Source organism: Triplophysa rosa, linkage group LG9, assembly GCF_024868665.1.
Source record: "Triplophysa rosa linkage group LG9, Trosa_1v2, whole genome shotgun sequence".
Lineage (NCBI taxonomy): Eukaryota > Metazoa > Chordata > Actinopteri > Cypriniformes > Nemacheilidae > Triplophysa > Triplophysa rosa.
The window spans coordinates 24,017,167-24,041,546 of NC_079898.1; the positions used below are offsets into that span (position 1 = coordinate 24,017,167).

The 24,380-nt window shown below is 38.1% G+C and overlaps 3 protein-coding genes across 4 annotated transcripts in view; 1 reads left to right on the forward strand and 2 right to left on the reverse strand.

The window, feature by feature from the left end:
• ablim1a (actin binding LIM protein 1a) overlaps positions 1-2,366 on the reverse strand; it is a 37,612-nt gene extending 35,246 nt beyond the window's left edge. The window contains exon 1 of the transcript XR_008963479.1: positions 2,060-2,366. The gene's annotated coding sequence lies outside the window, so the exon portion shown is untranslated. The remainder of the gene's footprint in view (positions 1-2,059) is intronic.
• A 3,139-nt stretch (positions 2,367-5,505) lies between these two features.
• Positions 5,506-15,685, reverse strand: fhip2a (FHF complex subunit HOOK interacting protein 2). Its single transcript, XM_057341288.1, has 17 exons — positions 15,355-15,685; positions 13,705-13,783; positions 13,314-13,483; positions 12,772-12,876; positions 12,494-12,616; positions 12,124-12,363; positions 11,813-12,009; positions 11,474-11,588; positions 11,313-11,389; positions 10,956-11,148; positions 10,662-10,834; positions 9,726-9,869; positions 9,548-9,638; positions 9,161-9,304; positions 8,894-9,034; positions 8,554-8,657; positions 5,506-7,920 (listed from the first exon to the last, which is right to left on the reverse strand). The coding sequence occupies exons 1-17, from the start codon at positions 15,397-15,399 to the stop codon at positions 7,809-7,811; spliced, it is 2,253 nt and encodes a 750-aa protein (XP_057197271.1). The 5' UTR covers positions 15,400-15,685; the 3' UTR covers positions 5,506-7,808.
• A 1,412-nt stretch (positions 15,686-17,097) lies between these two features.
• zfyve21 (zinc finger, FYVE domain containing 21) lies at positions 17,098-24,031 on the forward strand. Of its 2 annotated transcripts, XM_057342795.1 has the most exons (8): positions 17,098-17,306; positions 18,689-18,739; positions 18,997-19,165; positions 20,409-20,484; positions 20,555-20,646; positions 22,377-22,427; positions 22,985-23,115; positions 23,327-24,031. In XM_057342795.1, the coding sequence occupies exons 1-8, from the start codon at positions 17,124-17,126 to the stop codon at positions 23,360-23,362; spliced, it is 789 nt and encodes a 262-aa protein (XP_057198778.1). In that variant the 5' UTR covers positions 17,098-17,123; the 3' UTR covers positions 23,363-24,031. The 2 variants fall into 2 exon arrangements, with proteins under 2 accessions (XP_057198778.1, XP_057198779.1); XM_057342796.1 differs by lacking the exon at positions 22,377-22,427 and having other exon boundaries at positions 17,100-17,306.
• Positions 24,032-24,380: the final 349 nt, after the last annotated feature.

Consider the following 24,380-nt stretch of genomic DNA (forward strand, 5'->3'; position numbering starts at 1 on the left):
TTTGTGCTCAACGGCAACTAAATCAAATACCAGAAAATGCGCTGACTTAGGCGCTACGGAACATCTTAAATAAGATCTTGAAATGAATATGGCACAACAGCAAAACCGACTGAAGATCGATAACGCTCTTAAGAACTGAAGCCATTGATCTACTGATCTGAGATCAGCATTTGCTGTGATTAACACTGTTTTTAAATCATATGACAGAACAATGAACTGATGTGTCCATTTCATGTTTTAAACTAAAATAAATATTCAACCCTACATTCATTTCATATCCAGTATTTTTGGACGGTTTAGTGAAAACATCTAACCACAACTAAAATACAATATTGCATATCTAAAACTTTTTTTACTCAACAAAAAATGTCTGTTTTAGGAAAGAATAGAAGAAAAAACTATTTGCCAGAAGAAACTGTTGGCCAATGAGGTATCCAAAAATTGCATACAAACCTATTTCTTAAAGGAGGCATGCAACGGTGTTTCATGCATTCTGACTTCTTTACCATGTTAAACGTGCTGTCTTCTCATGTTTGACAAAAAACGAGTTAGACGTATGGTGTAGTATTTCTGTGCTCCATTCACTCCCCCAGCGTTCGTACAGGTTTCGGAAAGTTTTTTTCGAACATGAAAATCCGTTTCGTAACAACTTTTCTTAGTCCCTTATTGGGCAATTCTCCCAGAATACCACGCCCATGGCAAGGCGAAAGAAATAGCCTGCCCACGCATCAACCAATCAGGATTGGCTGCGCTGCGTCAAGATTGGCTGCGCTGTGGGCCTGCAGCTGCAACTCGTTACTCTTGCTATAGTGAGAGAAGTTGAGGTGTGTTTGTTTGTTCACAGCATTTCAGTGATGGATGTTATATAAACGGTGGATATATCGCTGGATTTGGAGATGGTTTGAAACTGATAGATGGCGCAGTCCCAGCGCTAAAAGATGCCGGACATGAACCGCACACGGAAAGTGAAACTGAGTCATATTTCTGTGTTTTGTTGGCAATGGGTGCGCACGTGCTTTAGTTTTTTATAAATGTGATCAAATTAAAAACTCTACAGATATTTGAAGGGTGCGATACTATTCTGTAAGGACTCAAGGTTAACATGAGATATGCAGAAACTGTCTGAGATATGGCCACTTTAACCAGTATTTTTACCTTCTTTTCCAGTAAAACTAAATCTAACCACGACTTAAATAAAATACTGCATAACAAAAACATTTTTAAGAGTTATTTTTTACTCCAACTAGTTTTAAACAAAAATTCTGAAAAATCATTCTCAAAAAAAAAAAAAATGTTTGCCAACGAGATATCCTTTAACATAGTCTCTAAAAACTTAATATTGTTTTTAATATTAAACATACTTTGTCTTCTTAAAGGGATAGTTCACCCAAAAATGAAACTGACCCTCATGTCATACTAAACCTGTAAGACTTTTTCTCTGCAGAACACAAAAGATGATATTTTGAAGAACATGTATAATCAAACAACTCTGGACCTCACTAACTTTCATTGACAAATTTCGAAAAATATCTTCTTTTGTGTTCCACAGAACAGTCACATAGATGTTTTGAACAACACGTCAGAAGTTTTATCTCTCCGTTTTAAGGTATTCTCCACTGGACAACAAGACGAACATGATGATTAAGTAAATGATAATTCGGACAAAATATCCATTCCACACCAGCTTCTGTACATTCATCTTTTTGTTGAACACATTTTCATTTCAATTCCCCGTTTTTTCCACTGATGGAGTGATGCATACAGTATATTCCTCTGTGAAGTGAAGCATACATTAATATTGGCTTAGCACAAACACACACGCCACACTAAGAAAGCTCTCTGCTGCAAAGCAAATTACCCCGATTCACCCCACACCACTGATGCAGGATCAGTTCCAGTGCCGAAACAAGAGCCAACTCCCTCACAAAGGAACACAATGACACACGCATGCAGATCAAAGACGGGCACAAAGAAAATACGCTCCTTCCAGAGATACACACATAAATCAAACGCCAGAAGACAACAATACACATCTCTCGCAGCCCGAGCCCTCGCTTACCATCCAGCCCGAAGCAGGAAGTAATTTTTTGGGCGTAGTTGCACAGTCCATCGTAAGGAGGCTGTTTCTGCGGCTGCACAACGCTCCTGTCTCCCATCACTGCTGACAAACACACCCGACACACTCTTACACACTCTCAGGACGGCCCGGCAGGACAGACTGAGGCTGTGTCCTCATCAATATTTCACACGTGGCCACGTGCACACGCACGCACCAGCCTTGAGCACACATACGCAAAAGTGCTGAGCCAGTGTGCCCTCGCTGTGTGCGTTCTGGTGTCCGGACTGGGAGGAAGTGGAGGAGGAGACTCGGGTTACCGCGGTACCGGTTGTCAAGGATAGGCCATTGATGCCGCAGTCTAACAGGTAGATGGGGAGCAGCCCTGGTGCAGAGGCAGGGCGGGGCAGTTACGGGATGAGCAGGGCTACTGTCTCTCTAATGGACCACACAGACAGATGCAAGAACACAAAAACAAAGACAAAAACAAACACAAAGATAATAACTATTCTTTTATCCTGATATACTATCTGGTTTATTGTCAATCTGGCAGACAAAGACGTGGTCTTATTGGCCCAATGTGATATCTAGATTACAGAACGGCTGATATGATGCAAATGTATGATGCTGGTTTAAAGATAGCAAATTCAGACATTCTGTTTTCTGATTTGTTTTACAGCACAATTAGTTGTTAGCTGACAGAATGTTGCTTTAAGATTATTATATTATTATGTACAGTTTTTAATAGTTGTAACAAAGCTGTGCAATAAAGATAAAAAAGAACTTAAAATAAACTACTAAATTGTTGAGACAATGATCTTTAAGTATTTATTTCAGTTTCATCCATCGTATAAAGAAAAACTGCAATATCACCATGTTTTAGAATACCATATTGTGTCATTTATTTATATATTTTATATTTCTTTAGTACAGTAACAACGGCCTATAATTGTATGTAAAGCTGCTTTGCAACAATGCAAAACTGCAAAAAGTGCTATATAAAATAAAATTGAATGAAACTGAAATTAATATGCGTTAAATTATTCAAAACAATATTTTTATTTATATATGATATTCATGCAACATGTAGATGATTAAATAATTTAACTTGGAATCAAGCAATAAAAATCAACCCTATAAAAATGGACATATTTTTAGTTTAACAATTAATCGGGATTAATCGCATCCAAAATAAAAGTTTGTGTTGCCATAACATACTGTATGTCTGTGTATTGTGCATATAAATTTAGTGTTTATAAACACAAACATACATGCATATATACTTGTATAAGAAAAATATTAAAAAGAATAAACTATTACTTTTATTAATTTTAAATAAATTATAAGTAAATAAATATAAATGAATACATCTAAATATTTCCTAAATGTATGTGTATGCTTTTGTGGCTATAAAACAAAATTAATATGCACGGTACATAAACTTTACATAAAGTACATAAAATTATGAACAAACATTTATTCTGGATGCGATTTATCAAGATTAATCGTTTACTGCCCCATTTTTTTTAATATATATTAAACAAATAAAAACAAATAATTGGATAATATGCAGACATGATAGAATATACTAAGGGGTTAAAGTTATTGATGTTGTGTTGGTGTTTTACTCCTTCAAGCAGTTCACATGCTCCACATGAGAACATGGCCGCTGGTCAATAACACGCTGATATATTGATTCACCTAAAAGCAACAGCATTAAAACGTGAAAATGCTGAGTTGTGGGAATCAAACCCGCCTGGACATTCTGCAAACCTCTGCCGCACTTAACATCGCACAATGAATTTATTGTTATCTGTATTTAATGTTTGTTTGTTTTAATAACTCCAATCATTCAGACACAGACAAGCTCAATATGAAACCACTGTCTCTCCTGCACATCTCTGGAATTCGACTCTTGAGTTTGGTAAAGCATCACAAGAGAACAGTCTCGCTATACAAACCATGCCGTCTCTAATGTGACGGGACAAACATTGATTCTCAAAAACCCAGACAACCTGAACACCTTTGGGATGGGCACCTGTAAATCAGGCCACATAATACCCAACATCAGCCTCACCTCATGACCTCAATGCTGGTCTTGAATAGAAAAAATCCCTACATCCATGTTTCAACATCCAGTGGAAAGCTTTTTTTTTTTAGAAAAAAATAAACTTTAAATAAGTACATATTGGGATTTCAACAAATAAAAATGTAGTGCTATTTGACTTGCGTCAGGTCAGCACAAAATGTTTGTTTCCATGTTTAATTGCTCATTCAGGTGTGCGCTTTACTCTGCTGCCATCTGCTGGTTAACCAAAGCAAGCTCCAATAACTCCTCTACACTTTTGTGGCGACGAAACCCTTTCATTCCGATCATTTTGGTTTACGTTTAAAATGAAATATATATATATATATATTGCGATTCAAGGTGATTAATTGATACTGAGTGAAGTAAAGGTTATTAAGTAAATCGATAGCCTATGTTGTATTATGGATGAGAGGATGGAAAAAGCTTTTCACAGCAAAATTCGTGCCGGCAAAGCAGAAGATAAATTATTCAACACGAGGTACGATTGCGATGACAGGAGTTACGGGAAATGACAGGTGCTCATGTGATGATGTCACACTCACCGCGCACAGACATTTCTAGGAACAGCGTGTCCGGTCCTGATGCTGCGTCTGAGTGATGCTGTGGGAGGATGCTGTGGGAGGATGACGCTCACCCTTGTCGTCCAGCAGTGCGCATTCAACATCCATTGAGTTGCAGGATGCTCGGCTCGGGCGTGTCCTGAAGAAGGGTGTTCCTGCTTACTGCCCTGTAATAGGATACTTTAACAACATCGGTAGTTTATAGGCTTCAGTATATTATTATTTTTTTTACATTATTGAATGCATTAATTGAAAAACGAAATTGAAACCTGATAATTATTACTGGCTAGCAAAACTAGTTTAGTTGTAAAACTAGGTTATACCAACAAAGATGTACAATTTTATAAGATATTTTTATACATCTGTGTGTTTTGATTTTATGAAATTATGACATTAAAAGTGATACATTAATTTCAAAGATTTCAATTCCATTGACAATCAAATCTTTCTCAATTTTTAGATGATACATTTTGTGCAGTTGTATATAAAACAAATAATGTAACAAAACAATAAAATAAAAATGTTAAAAATAACATAATACCTTATCCAGCCCTACTTGTTAAAACCTTTGGATGCTGTTTTTTTAAAGCACATTTTTCATTTTTCTTGTGTATATTTTTACCTTCCCGAGCATCTCCTGTTCTTGTATCCAGCCAGTTGAAATACAAAATCTCCCAACATCACTCCCCACATGCTTTTAAAGTTTGACTCCATATGATGGGAAACGTATCTTGGAGGTTTCAAACACACTGAAGTTTTGCAAAACAGACAGCTGCCAAATCAAACCACTCCAAAACAAATCTGAAGAAAGCGAATGTTTTAATAGGGACGGAGTGAAAGCCACAGGACAGAGCAAATCTCTCGGAGGAGGTTTACAGTCTCAACAAAACCAAGCAAATGATATCACATGGCAAATCTCACCCCTCAAATGATGCCTGTTTAACACCTTGATCATCTAAATTGTGTCATATTGTGAAACCCTGGCAGTGATACAGTACATAAATTCAATACGTCTGACAAATGGGTGAGCATCAGCTGTACAAGTGAAGAGAAGAAATCAGTTTAGCAGAACAATGAAAGCAGATGAAATTCATAGAAACCTAAACTATAGACACTTTCACATGAGAAAGCCCAGTATCTTTTCTAACCAATACATTTCCTTACAACATAGCTCCAAATAAGAAACGCAGCGCTAATACAATCAGGACAGGACTGCTTTAAATATAAGGCATTAGAAATATCCCCATAAATAGGCAACAAAAGAAGACTGTCATATTCTTTCTGCATATTAACATATAAACTCACGCATGCACTTCACACCAGACATGACTACGGTTATAACTGTACATCTGTATATACACAGTTCAGAACTCGGTATAAAATGTGCATGATCAAGAATAAAAAAAACACGCTTCTCCTCCGTTGCTCCTTTGGTTTATAAAGAAAACTGAAAGACAGACATTTAGTTTTTGCACATGAACAAACTGAACAAATTTAATATACACTATTGTGCAACTTCTGCGTCTGTAAATGCAAACCATAACATGTTTTAAACACTTATGTTGTGGATGGAAAATGCAAGCTAATGTTTGAAAGTTTAAGAAAAATGTTACCAAACATTTTAAACCCTGTAAAGAGCGTTACGTAAAAGCCACAATGTCAAGTTATTTTGAGAAGGCCCAGGAAGCCAGCTCTCTTAAAAAAAACAGAGAACAAGAACACATATTTCAAGCTGTGCCCCGTCTTTGCCAAATGTACACAGTGTGCATTTAGAACAGTCTGTCCCTTTCCAAAGAGCAGAGAGCCGCTTGATGAATAACACTATTGCTGGTATAATTCCACACGGTCCGATAATGTAAATGCATAATGCTAAAGCAGCTAAACTCCAGCTGACCATCTCGAGATGGATCAACTTTTAAAGCAACAGTGTACACAAATAAAAATGTTGTCATTCTTCAATGACCCTCACGTTGTTCCAAACCAGTGTTTTTTATTTCGATATGTTAGGCTGAATGTCCGAGCAAGAAGTAAATCATTATTTATACTGTCAAGCTCAAAAAGAATAGGGAAAGATTATATATTTCAGTCTGATTCTCAAATCGTATAGTTTCAGGTTCATAGTAGGAACTACTTTTAAAATACCAGTATAATGCTTTTCGAGCTTGACCTTGAATATAAAACAGCACCGAGATATTCTGAATAACACCTTTCACCTTTCATAGAAGAAAGAAAATACAGGTTTGAAAAAGCGTAAGGGTGAAGATTGGTGAACTATTCCTTGTAATTTTAAAGTAATAACAAATACACGATGATACAGGATGAAGGGCACAGCTACAGTCTAGCTGAGACCAAGGCACACACAAAACAAAAAATGGTTTAGGAATACTGTCAAAAACATAAAGGATGAACAGCTCTCTGCGAAATTGAATTCCGAGTCCACACTGCATTTCATTCGGATTAAAAGAGTAACAGCGGAAATCAACACTATAATGAAACCGAGAGGACGAGCTTAAAACGCTTTCTGATTCTCCAATCGTTTAAAAACAGTTTTGAATCCTGAGTTATTGTCATTTTACATCACAAATAAATTGGTTGCATTTGACACTCGTGTCAGTACTAATGACTTCATCTCAGAAGAACAGAGACGACAGTATCTTAGATACTGTTAACGACAAATAATATTAATTAAATATTTAATTTAACACGTCATTTTTTAACTTCTTGTTTTTTTCATTACTAGAATCGAATTAAGTAGATTTGTTTTCCTACTTCTAGACCTCATTTTTTGGCTTAACATTACTTTAGTTATATCATTTCTCTTTATGCTCCAGAAATCTCTCACCCATCTCTAGCTGGACTGTCCTGTGAGGATTATATTTCATTCTTATTTTGAAAAGCAGTTCTCCTCCGCTGCGTCTGTCTCAGAACAGCGAGCTCGGCCACCAAACTGAAACCTCCCAGAGAGAAGACGTGAAACGTTCTTGAATGGCAGTCCTGTGACGGGCAGGAGTCTGCGCTGAGGGATGAGGGAGGTTTGGTTTTGTCGTTCCCCCCTTCGTCTGTTTGAGTATCAGTTTGTGTTGCCTGTACAGTCGTGAGAGGATCAAGGAGAAGTGGACGTGGACGCGTGGAACTTTACAAACGCGATCGCTGCCAGTTCTTTGCAGAACTCCTCCAGAACAATGACCCCCTCAAGCAACGTGGTGTGATCAATGCTGGAAAACAAACAGGACCTATTCATCAGACATATTATTTCAAAATATATATTTATGAAAAATGAAAATTCGGTCATCATTTACTCACCTTCGAGTTGATTCAAATCTGTATACATTTCTTTGTTCTGATGAACACAGAGAAAGATATTTGGAAGAATGCTTGTAACCAATCAGATGTAACCAATCAGATGTTGACTACCATAGTAGGAAAAAATACCAAAAGTGCCCCAGAACTGTTTGCATCCTTCAAAGTGTCTTCTTTTGTATTCAACAGAATTTTTTTTTTAATTTTTCCTACTATAGGAGTCAATGGGGAGCAAGATCTGTCTGGTTATAAGCATTCTTCCAAATATCTTTCTCTGCGTTAATCAGAACAAAGAAATTTATACAGATTTGGAACAACTCGAAGGTGAGTAAATGATGACAGAATTTTTTGGGGTGAAGTATCCCTTTAAAAAATTATTTTAGAGATTGGTAGAATAAAAGCATTAAAATCAGAGAAATATGTTACAGGAACAAGTTTTTTGGAACTTCTGTAACCAAGGCACCAGAAAAAGTGTTAGGACACTTCTGCTAAATGAATTTACATGGTACCAGAGTGCATTATAGACAGGAAGATCAGAGAGCTCTTACCTCATGCCTTCTGGTTCAAGCCCCAGAAGTCTCTTCCTCACCAGCAGAAGTTTAGGGGTGAACTCAGGGATGCAGTGTGTTCTTAACATCAGATCTCCAACCACCTGATCAAAACAATCACAACAATAGGCTCAAATCTAGAATACATTTGGGATATTGATTCATCGCACAACGTTACGCTAAAAGATTTAGGTACGGTAAAACCGGGCCAGTTTTCAGTAACGCATCCTGAATTAAAATGGACAGGGGTCATTCGTCCAAAATTGCAGAGCTGGGATGATTTTAAAAGCATGTTATTGTGTTTAAAGCAGTGATTGAGTCTGGAAGAAAGCAATCGTACCCTGACGATGACTGAGAAGAGAGATCTGCAGCCTGGCGCCAGGTTAATGTACGGGTCCAGAAGATACTCGTGAAGATGGGCGTGAGGCAACAGAGACAGCTTAGACAGCACAGACGTCACCTGCAGGTTCACATCATATGGCTAGATGGAGACGGGGGAAGATCAAAAGATCAAAAACTGTTTTGGGGAGAAAAATGTCACCCAAAAAATCTTGCATGCTGCTAATTAAAATCGGGCAACAAAAAAATAAACAAAAGGCCCACGTACCTGATCAAGGATTCGTCCCATTCGGTCAAACAGAACTTTGAGAAAGTGTCCCTCAAAAAAACTGCCGTCCAGATTACACTTATCAAAGGGTTTAGGACTGCTGCGCCAGTCCCATCTCTGACAAACTCCACAGTAGTCCCGAAACTGTCAACATACAGGCACACAATATTATAACAATGAAATAAGGACATACCTTTCCTTTGTTTTTGTGCATTTACGCTGTGTTTTATCTTATACAATTATGAAACAAAAAATCTACGCATTTTTTCAGATTACAAAAGAAAACATTTAGATGAAAAACATGAAATTAGATGTATTTATTTAAATTTCACACAGCCCTGCTGTCAAGATGAGCTCAACACGGACACGCAGAAATGAATTCCTCACCTGTCTGTGTGCATCTCTCAGATAGGTGTCATAGCCTGTGCCTTCAACTTGATAGGAAGATTTTGCCTCATCTGGCACCAAACACAGGAAACTACAGAGAACACGAAATACTGAAATCTGTACATAATGATGAATCGAGCAGGTGTGCTGTCAGTTGTACATGACCATTCTGCGCTACCTGTTCACTATTTTATGAACCTCCGTCTTCCCATCAGACTTCGTGTGTTCTGTGCTCTGTGGCGGTGAGCAGCTCAACCAACCAGGGCTGGAGAGCCTGTTATCAGGGGACAGGTCTGAGAACAGCGGGTCTTCTTCCAGGTCTCTGTGGAAACATTGCAAGACAATAGAATTAGGCTACAACGCAAGAACATGATTTATGATTTATAAAAACAAACACCAAAGTCACATCACAATTGTTAAAGATGACTGTAACCGTTGCGGTGCAATACTTATGTTTGTATATGCATCCTTATGAAAAATATAGTATACAACCACACATTTTACAGCAATGCACCAAGGTGCTAGTGTTTGTATTATGACTATGTTTTTTTAACAAAGTTGACAGCTGTTTTATAAAGCAAAATGCTACTTGACATCATGCATGACTTTCAACTTTGCATTGTGGGTGCATCAGTAGAATGTGTAGAAACGTACAATTTTAATATTTGATTCATATTTGAATATACAGTATTATCAGTGGGTGGAAATCAAAATGGTAGGTTGGCTCTTAACATTACACCACAATGTGCACAGAGACTTTATTAAGCAGATACTGACCATGTGAATTGGCTGCACCATTAGTGACACCAAATTACAAAGATACTGGGCAAAAACTGTCATAATGCTAATAACATGGTTCCACCCAAAACACTGAACATTGAGCTAACGTTGCCACGTTAAGCAAGCGGCATGAAAAATAAACTTTAACACCAAAATAATTTCTATTTACTTTCAGTAAACAAATATACATTTCAAAAATATCACTTTGGTTGGACTTGCATTTCAGGTTTATTCATTGAAAATATTCATCTCGAAGCATCAGGTTTTAGCATCATGCAGTCGATCGATCAGAAAGATCGAGCGCTTTAGCAGCAGTGCGGACGGGAACTCTTACACGGCGTCGTGCGGCTGGCCGTTCTCCATGTGCTCTCGCTCTTCTCGTTCCTCCGGCTGTTTGTTCTCCATGTAGTTGCGCTCCTCTAAGCAGCGCAGCACCAGGTTGTGCAGAATGTGCTGGCACGGTTTCTGCAGCAGATGCTCGAACAGCCTTAGCGTCATGATGCTGATCTAGAACCGGACACAGCACACAAAACGTAACATCGATAACCTCTCATATCCAAAGACGATCCGTGTTAATTTCGATTTTAGGTAATAATGCAACCAATGAGGTCACGGATGGCAGAATGACCTCATCTGACAGGTGGTCACAGTGTTCTATAAGTCTGTATCTCAGGGGATGTTTGGTAATGCCTGCAAGCGTCTCTGGGCCGGTCTCCTCTCCCAACAGAAAGTACACAGTCTCCTGCAACAACATCTCTGATGTCACCTGTCTGATGATCCGGTTTAACAGAGCTGTGGAGGTCAGAATGCCGACCTCTGACCTGGCGTAACAAAGAAACACAGAGTGAGTGAGATCGGAGCGCTAGCGTAAACGGAGTGAAAATGGTACACAAACCCAAGAGAGCTTAAATACTTTTAATGTTGACCTCAGTTCACCCTCATTCTCCTGCCAACACACACATTTGCAGAATGACCGGCCACTTACGTTTGCATTAGCTGAGGCTCCATTACAGCAACAAAGAACCGTTCCCTCACGGCCCGCGCCAGAACTGTGGCAGCCGTCTACAAAGAAGCAAAAACACAAAGATTAAACACGTCCTGCCATCTGTATGAACATTTTCAAATGAATCGCCTGCAGGATTTTACCTTGTGAGCCTCTTTGATAAGCTGATCACAGTAGTCCAGCCACGACAGGAAGGAGATGAGCGCACGTTTTCCAGCAAAAGCAGCAGCATCTTCCTTTAGATTGTACACATCCAACCTGCACAAACACATACACTCAAAATAAACACACGAAACCGCTCCACGACGAATCAAATATTCATGTTACTTCTGTCATTTCAATCCGTTTGAATAAATCGAGCATTTCATGTCATTACACAGAACATTTTTGTATTCCTTCAGCAGATGTCTTTTTTCAAAAATGACATGCAAGTTAAACTTTAGGTTTTGTAATGCAAGTCTTAGGATGTGTCATTCTTTTACCCCCAGTTTACAGACTCCACGGTTTCAATGTCAAGGGGGTCCATGGACTGAGGAAGGGCCCGGTAGAACTGTGCCAGTCGGTCTGTGAGGAGTTGAATGAGCTCTGTGTTTTCTGTCAGGCATTTGGCTGCAGCTGGTTCAGGTAAACTGACTATGAGCATCAGGCCCTCGCACGCCTTCACCACGATACGACCATCCTGAAAGAAAGACAGGTTCAGTCATCACACACATGAACAACAACAACAACACGGACACATCTCGTCTCATTTAGCCAGCAGGGGGCGACTGTGTTGATGCTGTGTTGCACTCACCGGACTCTTGGTGAGGTTGAGTAGAGAGCCGACTAGATTATAGTTATCACTGTTTGCCAGTGTAGCGTGCACGGAGGACAGACTAGACTCGGCTGATGGGCTGGTGGCTTTACACGCTGCGTTTTCCTGCGCCGATCTGAGATTTTGGTTCTGATTCTGTCCAGTGTCTGGAGAAGACGGATCCTTTCTCACCACCTCACCTCGACCGTCTTTAGCAGACTCCGACTTTTTATTCTTATTCTGCAAAACAAACAGATGGAAAAGTGCCAAAGGTGAATATCAGCTGTTCCAAAACCTAGCAAGATGTCTACCCAATCAGCATTTTAAAGCACCACAGGCTATTTTGGCCACACACATCCCCAATACTCACTTCCAGGAAGAAGTTGACAAGGTAGGGGTCCTGTTTAAGTTTGGCACAGACTGTACACAGAAACTGGATCTCTTCATTCTCTGTAGGAGCAGCCAGAACTTCCCCACACAGGCGAACCATTTTCTGAGGAGAATGACCAGATAAGACTACATAAAACACACCTTTAAAACATTTATTTTCGCACAATACATTGTTTTTGTGTATACCACACAATGCAAGCGTTTCAGACATAGTAAGTATTTAATGTGAGAATAGTGGAGGACGGTCATTAGGCTCACCTGTACAGGTCTGTGCACATTTATGTGAGGCAGGAGAGGTTGGCGAATTCGGCCCAGCAACTTGGTGTAGAAAGTCAGAACCTGCTGTTTCATTCCAGGTGGGCACTAGTACACAAAAATTAAAAAGACAGTATTACAACTCATGTCGAAGCATCAGATGCCTTTTGTTAGAGCACTTTTAGCCATATATCTTGCTTGTAAGTTACCCTTTCATATTTCAACTGGATCGCGCAAAACACACTGGGACAAGATTTATGGTTGCAACAAAAATGGCTGTAACTTTCAGAGCCAAAAGAAAAAGGTCTGAGTTTTAAGACACCTATACTCTCACATTAAAACTTTAGCAGTATTTTTGCTGCAGTCAGATCTAAGATTTGATGGTGGAGTGGTTTGGCTTCAATACCTCTTAACATTTGATTTTAATTTTTGAGCCAAAGCTTCTTTTGAACAAAGCATTTGCCTATGTTGTGAACTGAGATTTTATTTGTATGTACTGTAAATGACAGGAAATCAGTGAACAACACCAACAACCAAAGACTCACATCTGCTTTGCCCAAGGTGAAGAGCGTCTCCAGGATCTTGTGGTGAAGAAGATACTCCATACAAGGTCCCGTTTCGCCTGACTCTCTCTCCCTCTCCTCCTGAGTCAGAATATCCAGCATCTGCTCCAGGTGGGAGGGAATGTTGGTATCCGTCACTGGGGCTTTGTCATCTACATAGATACAAACAAATGATCGTATTGGTGACAGATTGCAGCAGTGATCGCCCACTTTTCACTGGAAATGGTTTATGCAGCGTTTCTCTATCGGGATTGCAAAATAAAAGGCATCAATAAAACATTAGACTGTCCTATGTATTGCTTTTTAAATCATTACTCATTGAGAACTGCACCAGGAAACAAGAGGCTACAAACACATGCCGGTGATTTCTTACCTGAAGTCTCTATGTAGTAATGTGTGATGGCCTTCCAATGATAGACAAAGTCCTCTTGCAAGGGCAGTGATGGTGCAAGCTTAAAAAAATGTATATACATTCATTTTTTATGCTGACATACAATTTTATCATAAGTTACACTGTCGTCAGTCGTATATAACTCTAACACAGTTCAAACTGGACTACACGTACACACTGCACTAATACAACAATCTATCTGCTACCACTGGATATCATCCAATGCACATCCATGACATTTGCGTATCCAGTTTATGTATAATCTGCTGCACCTTCACATATTATTGTGTGTATATATATATGTGTACATAATGTAGAATGTGTACATACGGTGTATAATGTGTATTGATAACTGTAAGTATGTCTAATAGTGCACTGTGTGTACTGAGTATATGTATGTGTATATTGCACATTGTCACCTGTATAAGTCTGTATGTAAATGGTACTGTCTATATGTAAATTGTTTCTGCAATTTCTGGAGCACGCTCTCAAGAATTTCACTCACTAAGGCACTTGTGCTGTGGTGATGTGACAATAAAAGTGATTTGATTTGATATAAGTGCAAAGTTAAACAGAAAAATGAACATGCACAGAATTTATTCATATTTGGTTGCTATGTCATTACGCAATAATGACAGCATGAACTAGAGATGCTATGTGCTTTAGTTGAAAACAAGGAGTTAGGACCTGAAGTTAATATTAACAAAGTAATATAATAATTGTAATCATTTCTGAGCATGCGATGAGTGACCAAAAATGAGTGCTCAATCTGAAACATCTATTCAATAAATTCATTTTATGACATAATTTGTTCGTTTTTTTTCTATATTTAAAATGTCAGACTTTCGAAACCCACTGTAATTTTGTACTTTATTTTACCGAAGTGTATAAATATACAACAAATGAGGCAAAACAAGACGCACGTTTGAAATAAGCAGAACTTCTATAACAAACAAATATACAACTGTCATAACATGTAATGAAATACCAACATTGTATATATCGTACGCATATCTAAAATAATTTGCTGTTTCGACGTGGTAAGAGGACTTTTTTATTTAAATGTAGTTATGGTAAGATGACGTTAGATTTGATAGTTCTGATTTGCATGCACGTAGCATAGAAACTGGTTTGTTTACATCCTACGATGAGCTGCTAGCATGCTAACTGGCTAATACAAAACCACATAGTGTTTATTTCACATGCTACTGGCACTACATCTCACGAAACGTCACAAGACTACAAATACTACAATACTACAAATGTATATTCATTAAAAGCCTAAATCGTCTGCGTTCATGAAGACATTTTAGTGAAATAAAATCAAATTGCGCAATAGTTAGCACTTGCTAAATAACGTTAAAGTGCAAACAAAGGCTCACTTTGACGCGACTGTTCATAAAAACACAATAAAATATACTCAAAATGACACACACACCCTCACACACGTCACGATATAGTTAAAAGCTTTTAAACGGTTTTTATTTGGAATCTGTTGTTACACATTAGCTGTTAGATCGTGTGTTTGGCTAGCAGGCCACCAACACAAACTGACTGACTGAGAGCGACTTAATCAGTTTTCAGGCCCACAGTCGTATAAACACTGTGATATATAGTTTTTAAAAGTCTCACCGCTTCGACTGCATGCTGTAGGATAGATGTGAATTTTGAGAACATGCTGGTTTTGGGCAGAAGGAGTTTTCTTCTGGAGGTCTCCTCGCGCTTCCCTCTGGTGCGCCTGCTGTTACTGCTGCGGTGATCCAGATTGAACACTTATCGGATACTGATCCAGATAAAAAAACCTCTTGAATATATATATATATATATATATATATATATACCCACACACACAGCGATCGTGTGGATTTAAGGTGCAACACACAGTGTAATGTATGCACACATAAAACAAGTTCTGTTTCACTGTGGGATGGATGTAGGTTTGTCTTTTTAAGGCCACGGTGGCACTTCCATTGCGCTTCAGACATGCAGTGATTCACAGTGAGATCACTGATGATCACTACCGGCAACATTCATTAGATTCCTGGAAGGTTTTGAAAGCCAGCAGACAATTTTCAAGTACTTATTGTAGTAATACTTAATTTTAAGCAAAGCTTAAAAATGTAAAACTCATTGACACATTTGAATAACAAATTGATCGAAAACAACAAATCTATTCTTACGCAATTGTTATCATAAGTTATTGTTATTATTGACTACTGCAAATAATATTTTTCAATTCAAATTGATAGCTATAGCGCTTTCACATTTTTTTCATCTCTGACATCAAGAAAAACCGGTGAATTTTAAAATACATGGCATTAATATAGCCCACAACACTTGTATATTAAAGTCCCAGTGAAATAAAAAATTACAATGCCTATTTTTTCATGAAATATTGCAGCCTTTATTGTAAATAGTTTATCAATGTGGACCATTCTCTTTTTAAAATTCGTGTGCTCTCATAATCTTTAGCTAAAATCTGAAAATGCACCTCCTTGCTGTAATGACTTTCCATCTTAAATGACGTATGTTAGACGGCTTGGGCGGAGCATCTGTTAACTCCTCCCCTTCAACTGTCAGTCTGCTGCCAGTTCCATTTCAAAATGCAACGGCTGTTTTTATACATCCAATCAAATCGCAGAGAAAGACGAAAGCCACGCCCACTATTTTCATCATTAGAAATTCCATTTCACTCGGAAATGCGTCAAAACACGGAGGTAAAAACGATCGCAACTTCCGGTTCACGGGGACTTTAAAGTTTGGGATTCATTCTTTCCATTCATTCATTCCTTATTTATATTTTTTCCACATTTTAGAATAATAGTAAACTCACCAGAACAAGGGAATAATACAGTTGTCACTGTGGGAATCATGTTTTGACTAAAAGCATCAAAAATGAATGAACTACGTTCTGTTAAAACATTTAAAGTCACTTTGACTAGAATTTGCAAAATCGTTCTCTTGGCATTTTATAAGCCAGCTTTTTGATGTCTCAACATGGGGCGCTTTTTAAACAGTATTGAAGCGATCTATGCTGGACTCTTATTGACTGCTTTTTATTAATTATTTTGTCCAAGTAATCCATTAAAAAAAAGCTTTCTCGAAAGAAATTAATATAAAAACGATTATATTTTTGTCCACACAAGTAATTTCAAACATTGAAACACATCTTCAGATTAAAAGATTTTTAAGAGCATGAGAAACATTTTTGTCAAGTGATTCCAAACTTTTGACCGGTAGTGTACGTGGTCAAATAAATCAAAATTAAATTAAAATAATTATACCATTTACTCAATCAAAAAAAAATACTATATCATTACGATAATCATTTTAAATGGACTCTTATAGTGAAACGAGGGACTCTTATGTTGAAGTTCTCCGTGCGTCTGGTTGTGCTGTTGATGTCTCTGCTTCTCTTCGGTCTGGCAGGCAGCAGATGCGCACTCATAAACACAAACATGTCCGAGGTGCCTGACGGAAAGAAGCTGGTTCGGAGCCCGAGCGGACTCCGCATGGTACCCGAGAACGGAGCTTTCAACAGCCCGTTTGCCCTGGACGAGCCGCAGTGGGTTCCGGATAAAGAGGTAATGAAAATGTGTCGCATATGATGGTCCTGTTATTGGTCTCTATGTTTGGGCGTTGTTTGCTCAAGCCAACAAGAGCCATCAGAAATTCTTCTCGAGTTTCTCAAGTGGTGTTTTAAATCAAACTTCTGTTTAGGTGAACAGGCTTATACGCAAATCAATGCATGTTGCTATGCTTATGTTTATAGAGTGAATGTTGACGTCACTTAATGTGAGTTAAAGCTGTTCACATTGCGTTTAAATCTTGATCTTCACGAACTTCCCAGCAGCAAATGAAAATTTGCATCCAATCCTTTTGGACGACTGTCAAATCACCATGCCACGCCCTCTCGTGCATAATGAAGAAAATAGCCCCAAAATATGCAACTTGAGCACTTTTCATTAAAAATAGTAATAAACTAACGACGAAAGTACATCGCTTAGAATTTCCTTACATTGCATGGCGAGAAATATGTCAGAAGAAAAGTTCAATATACGTAATGTTTACCAGTGGAAGGAGCTTTCTCCACATTAGTACCTTTTCTGGTCCTTTGCATTATGTCAGTGGTTCTCAAACTTTTTCGTTGTAAGGCCCCCTTTGTGTAGAGTGCCACTTTGTGGCCCCCCAAATAAAGACTTATAATCTTAAATTTAACATTTTTCTTTAAAAAAAACATATTCGGTTATACAATGCTGAAACATCAATTCTTTTGTCTGGTGGTCTTATTTTTCTGATGTTTGATTGCATAAAATCTATGATCAATTTCTATATTTCATAAAATGCCACAAAATCTGTGGCCCCCCTGGATCCATCTCGGGGCCCCCAGTTTGAGAACTACTGTGTTAGAGTCAATGATGCTTTACGTGATCATGAAGGTAGTTGAAAGGTTAGATGTAACTTACCTTCACTTCTCAGTTCATATCCTCTAGCGATATTTCAAAACCGCGTGTATTGTAATATTTATGTTGGTGCAGTGCCGAAAATACATTTTATGTTTGTTTTTGTGAACCGAGAGATGAGTCAAAATTATAGCGTAAGTAAATATTTGGAGGAACAGATCTTTATGATGCTGTACCATATTAGATGAGTCTATTAGGTTATAAAGCTGATGACATACAGGCCACTATTATTGAGAACATGTATCAGGTTCTCAGACCCGAACTGATACTCAAACGTTGTTACTGTTGCTATTGTTGGCCCTGTCAGTCCTCAAAAGTTACATTTTGGCCTTGATTATTTTGCTGCAGAGCCCAGACATGAGAGCTAAACTGGGCTAGTCTCTAGGGTGTTCTGCCACACTTTCTAAATGAAACTTTATTGACTTGTTGAGTTATGTGCACTTATGCTTATGTGTGTGTTTTAAAGGGTATTGAAAGTCCATTCTTTATCCTTTATTTTCTAGTGCCCCAGATGCATGCAGTGTGACACTAAGTTTGACTTCATCACCAGAAAGGTAAGCAGAGATCTTTACCCAATGTGTCAGGGGTAGTATTGGTGTAGGAAATGAATCTTGTGTCTTGTGCTGTGGCAACAGTTTTGTTTCTTTTCAGTATGTTGAAGTTTTGCAATTTCCTTTTTAGCACTTCCTATTTCCTTTTAATCCTCTTTTCCTTCCTTCTTTCGCCGTGAACTGTGTCCGAAGCGCTTATGTGGTTGTGCTCATGTAGTGGATGTAAGTGGACACTGATGAGTGTTTCCTCTGTCCATCAGCATCACTGTCGACGCTGCGGCCGGTGTTTCTGCGATAAGTGCTGCAGTCAGAAAGTGGCTCTTCCCAGGATGTGTTTCGTGGATCCGGTGAGACAGTGTCCCGAATGCAGCCTCATCTCGCAGAAAGAGGTGGAGTTTTACGACAAACAGCTTAAAGTGCTCACTGCCGGTAGGGTTCGACAAGCACGTGTTGAAACTCGAGTGTATTGACGCACATACACCCTCTATTTCATTCACAGAATGAAGTAGTGGCTATTAGTGGCTAATACAACCTTTAAGATGATATAAGGCCATGAAGAGTGTGTGTGTTACATAACTGCTCTCCAGCGTGCCCTGTCTTAACGAATAAACCTTTACCTGACGTTCTGCTTTACTACTGAAAGATAATGTGGTGACCTGCTGTGTGTGTGCGTGGGTGCTTGGATAATAAGGTCTCATTCACATTAGATGAACTGACAATGAGGGATGATTTTTCAAACATTTATGGATTTATCATGGTTAAAGGGATACTTCGCCCAAAAATGAAAATTCTGTCATCATTTACTCTCCTTCGAGTTGTTCCAAATGTGTATGAATGTTTTTGTTCTGATGAACACAGAGAAAGATATTTGGAAGAATGCTTGTAACCATACAGTTTTTGCCCCCTATTGACTCCCATAGTAGGAAAAATTGCTTTATCGTTTTTTTGTTTTGTTCTGTTTAACACAAAAGAAGACATTTTGAAGAATGTAGGAAAGCAAACAGTTCTGGGGCACTTTTGACTGCCATTGTATTTTTTCCTACTATGGGAGTCAATGGGGGGCAAAATCTGTCTGGTTATAAGCATTCTTCCAAATATCTTTCTCTGTGTTCATCAGAACAAAGACATTTATACAGATTTGGAACAACTCGAAGGTGAGTAAATGATTACAGAATTTTTAATTTTGCGTGAATTTTCCCTTTAAAAGCAATACACTTGGTCACGTTTTTTTTAATGTAAGTTCATTAGTACATTAACTCATAACTATTGACTGTAAAATGTATTAGTAAATAATGAAATGACATGTATTAAGATAAATACATGTTCTAGACATTGAGTTTGTTGTTAGTTGATGTCTAATGTCAGCAAATGGAACCTCATTGTACAGTATTAGCTTATGTTCTGCAAAATTCTGCCTTTAAGCGAGAAGCAAATATCATCAGATTTAAAACCACATGTGTATCGCAGGATCAGCTAAAAAGATTCACTGTGAAGTCACGCGCTTCACTATTTTGCTCAGCAAAAAGTTTCTCACATGCTGTTCGTCATTAACTAACTAAGAAAGCTTTGTAGGGATGACCTATGACACACCAGGCAATGGCGATCAGGGCCACGGGTGAAGCAGCGTAACCAAACTCAAATCCTCCCTTGGCGCTTTTTTTGTGCATTGCAGGTGGAACGTTCCTGGTCAAAGTGGATTCCTCGGAGAAATCCGAGACCACGGTCTGCCGCTTGTCCAATAATCACAGGTACGCAAAGAAACACAAAGTGACGCTGAATGTGATGTACCGTAAATGCACCATTCCCTTGTTTTCTCAGATATCTCTTCTTAGATGGCGACAGTCATTTTGAGGTGGAGCTGTCTCGCATTTCCAGCATGCAGGTGTTGACTGACGGTCCGACCTCAGGAGGTGAGCTTTTAAAGGTCCAGTCAGTGAAATCTAGCGGCAAGGTTGCGAATGACATGCAAGGGGACCCGCGGTGTATGTAGATAGAAATTGCTCATTCTAAGGTCATAAAAACATAACATAAGCTCTTTATACACCTCTCAAAGCGTAGTCTTGCATTTCTATCAATAGATCATCCCAAAAATGACACACTGGACCTTTAAGTAAAGGGATCTTATTAGATGTTTCATTGCTACAGATTCACAGAGCTATTGATTTCTGTGACTGTGCGGCAGAGCCTAACAAAATGTAATGATGTTTAGAGGAACTCAAACCTTTTAAAGTCCAGCACTGATCTTGGCACGTTTGCACTTAAAATTGACCACACCTTTGTGTTTTTACAGACGGCAGTATTGGGAATGTGCAAAACTACATACTGTATGTCCAAAACCAAGTAGTATTTGGGAATTTGTAAGTGAATGCTCCTTTATCATTGCTGATAAAGTACTATTAGTAAAAAAATCTAGACAAGCACAAATGGAGTGTCAACCGTCTGAGAGAAGTCTTATTAGAGTGCTGCGTGTGTGAATAACGCAATCTGCATTTATCACAATGTGATGACTTATAATGGACTCCTGATGGATCCAAGAAGCCATGCTGTAACTTCCTGTGGTACTTGATCAATAGACTTCTACTAGTGTTATTTTGTTGCACAAGAATATGAGGATTCAGCATGAATCTGATCGGTGTAATATGTGTATTATTTGAAAGCTTAAGGAGGTTTGATGGTTTATATTTCTGTTCTTCTTCTTTCATATGTTGGTTGGATTTCTGCTTTAACTCGATTCTGATGGCTATTAACGTTCTAGTCTAATACTGAGCAAACGTGACTCTATACAGCTGGAATACTGGCCTCAAGATGTTTTTGAGCACATCCTTGAATATTTTGTTACAACATGCAATGACATTAAAGGCTTCACCCCATAATAACAATTCTGTCATTTACTCACCCTCGAGTTGTTCCAAATCTGTATCAGTTTCTTTGTTCTGATGAAACGCAGAGAAAGATATTTGGAAGAATGTTTGTAAGCAAACAGTTCTTGCGATGTAAAAAAAATCCTGTAAAAAAGGGATAAAGTACTGGCAGAAAATTACCAGTACATTTTCATTTATTTTACGGACATTTCCGTTAATGCTAAAATGTAATTTAATTTAATGCAGATGCTAAATGTAAAATACATGTAAAAATCTGTAAAAAAATGAATACTGAAAATTCCTTCATATTAATACAGTATATTGTGCCCTATTTTTACGGATTTTTTTTAGAGTGTGGTCACTATTAACTCCCATAGTAGGAAAAATGACAATGGTAGTCAAAAGTGCCCCAGAACTGTTTGCTTACCTACATTCTTTAAAATGTCTTCTTTTGTGTTCAACAAAAAGAAATCATTAAGTCATTTTTCCTACTATGGTAGTCAATGGTGGCCAAGAACAAGCATTCTTCCAAATATCTTTCTCTGTGTTTGTCAGAACAAAGAAATGTATACAGATTTGGAACTACGTGACGGTGAGTAAATGATGACAGAATTTTCATTGTTAGGGGTGAACTGTTCCTTTAACTAATGTTCAAATGTTTTTGAAGCCTCTGTATACATCAATATACGATGCATACATACACCTAAACTTAAAATGAACACTTATCTTTCTGTCTTATTTTTTTCTTCTCTATTTTGACTCTTCTCTTGTGCATTAAGAGAAAGATATATGCTCTTACACCAGTTTGCTGGACAGTCATTTATCTGAAGGTCAGCGTCCCTTTTCCTCTCTGTGTTTTTCCCTCTCGATTTCCGGTGTGTTTGCCATTTCAGTACTTTTCCTTGTTTATCAGTATCATGCTTGTATAGGAAGTTAGTTACCCGGCATGCACTCATTACCCGTGTGAACTTTACAATCTCATGAAAGGCTGCATGTGCCCTGTTGTGCCGTTGAGATGGTTCCTCAGTTTGTTGATGTTCAGAACGTTGTGTATTTTTCTTCGATGCAGTTTGTGCTTGCTATAAACCTGATTCTCTATTTTGTCTAAGTTGGACAAATTTATAATTGTAAATGTGGATGATAGGGTGAGTGAATGGATAGCCATGATGGATTTGTCCTCATCCATGTTGGCATTTTTAAAAATGAAGCACCGTGTCTGTTCACTTTAATAGTCGCATTAGATATTCATATCCATGATTTACTTATTTTCAGCATCAATATCTCACATATCGTACATTTACCCATTGAATTCTAAACTTTGTTTGTTATACAGACAAATATATCCTATGATGTTGCAACCCTACCACTGACCTTTGACCTGTTATAGGGGGTTCCCTCCGTGCCAGCGGTATGGTACTACAGTACAAGCCCCCAGGAACTCAGAACCTTCAGGAGCTCCACATGGAGACGGCTGATGACAAGCGTGTCGCGTCCGCCTGGCTCGCAGCCATGCACAAAGTAGGTTGCAGTGAATGTGTGCATTGTGTCATTTTTATCCGATCATTTAAATGTATTTATGCATTTGCTACATTTCAAGGCAAATAATACATTTTCAACATAATTTGATATATCGCCCAGTTTTAATTCTTGCTGTGCTTTCTGATGCGATTTATTGAATTTCAGGGCACACGCGTTGTTTACTCATTTGTTACGTGTTTTTCGTCCACAGGCTGCCAAGTTGTTGTATGAGTCGAGGGACCAATGAAATGACACGATAAAGCACAACGCTGGACACAGAGAGGCACGGACAGAACAAAAGGAAGGAGAGAACGTGGCAAAACCAAGTATTGTGTTATTCAGTCTTACATGTACTCTTAAGATGCTTGTATGATTTCTATTCAATCCTTTTCTTCTGCTCCCGGTCAAGACAGACCACATTTACTACAGCTGTCTGTGCCAAAGGGAGGACCAAGTTTTCCGATGATTCACGTGCAATATGGACATGTATGATAATATATATAAACGCGCCATTTAACAGATGCTTTAAGTGTAGTCTCGCGTAACAAAGTTTTGTAAACAAAATATATTTTGTCAGATATTCTTATTTTAACACAAAATGCTGTGTATCTACTTTTTACTGCCCAAGTATTTACAATATGTCGTGCTTTTGTTTTCTTAACATGTTGGAAACACTTTTGGAATTGTTTTTCCTACACTACAGAAAGATGTTTCGGGCTATCATTTGTTAGTACCGTGTCTGAGTCTGCAAGGCAAGATTTCCCTTTTTTAGAAAACTGAAATTAGGGCAGCTGAGTTGCCTGGACGCATTTAATCTCGTTCTGGGTAATCTGGTTGCGTTTGCTAATTTTCATTTTTCAATGTACACCAAATAAACATCTTGAATCCACAACTGGCCTGTTTATGCCTGAACTCATTTGTTCTCAGAAACACCAGCATATTTCTTGAATCATTTTTTTACTACATTTATATTTGATAAACCTATTCTATAATTCTATAATTAATTGAAGATTTCGAATTCAAATGCTATAACTAGTTAGTAAGATAATCGATCAGAATAGACTTTAATAAAACAATGGACTAAATATATTCAAAGTAATCGTTTTTTCTCATTTCATTATTTAATGCGACTGCAAATACATGCACAAAAATTCTGATAAATAAGTACATGTTGTAATTTCAGTTTAGTTTTTTGTATTCGTTTAAATGAACCAACAGAGGAACATTATGGTGTGCTTTGTGTGCTTGTTATTGCAGACTAAATT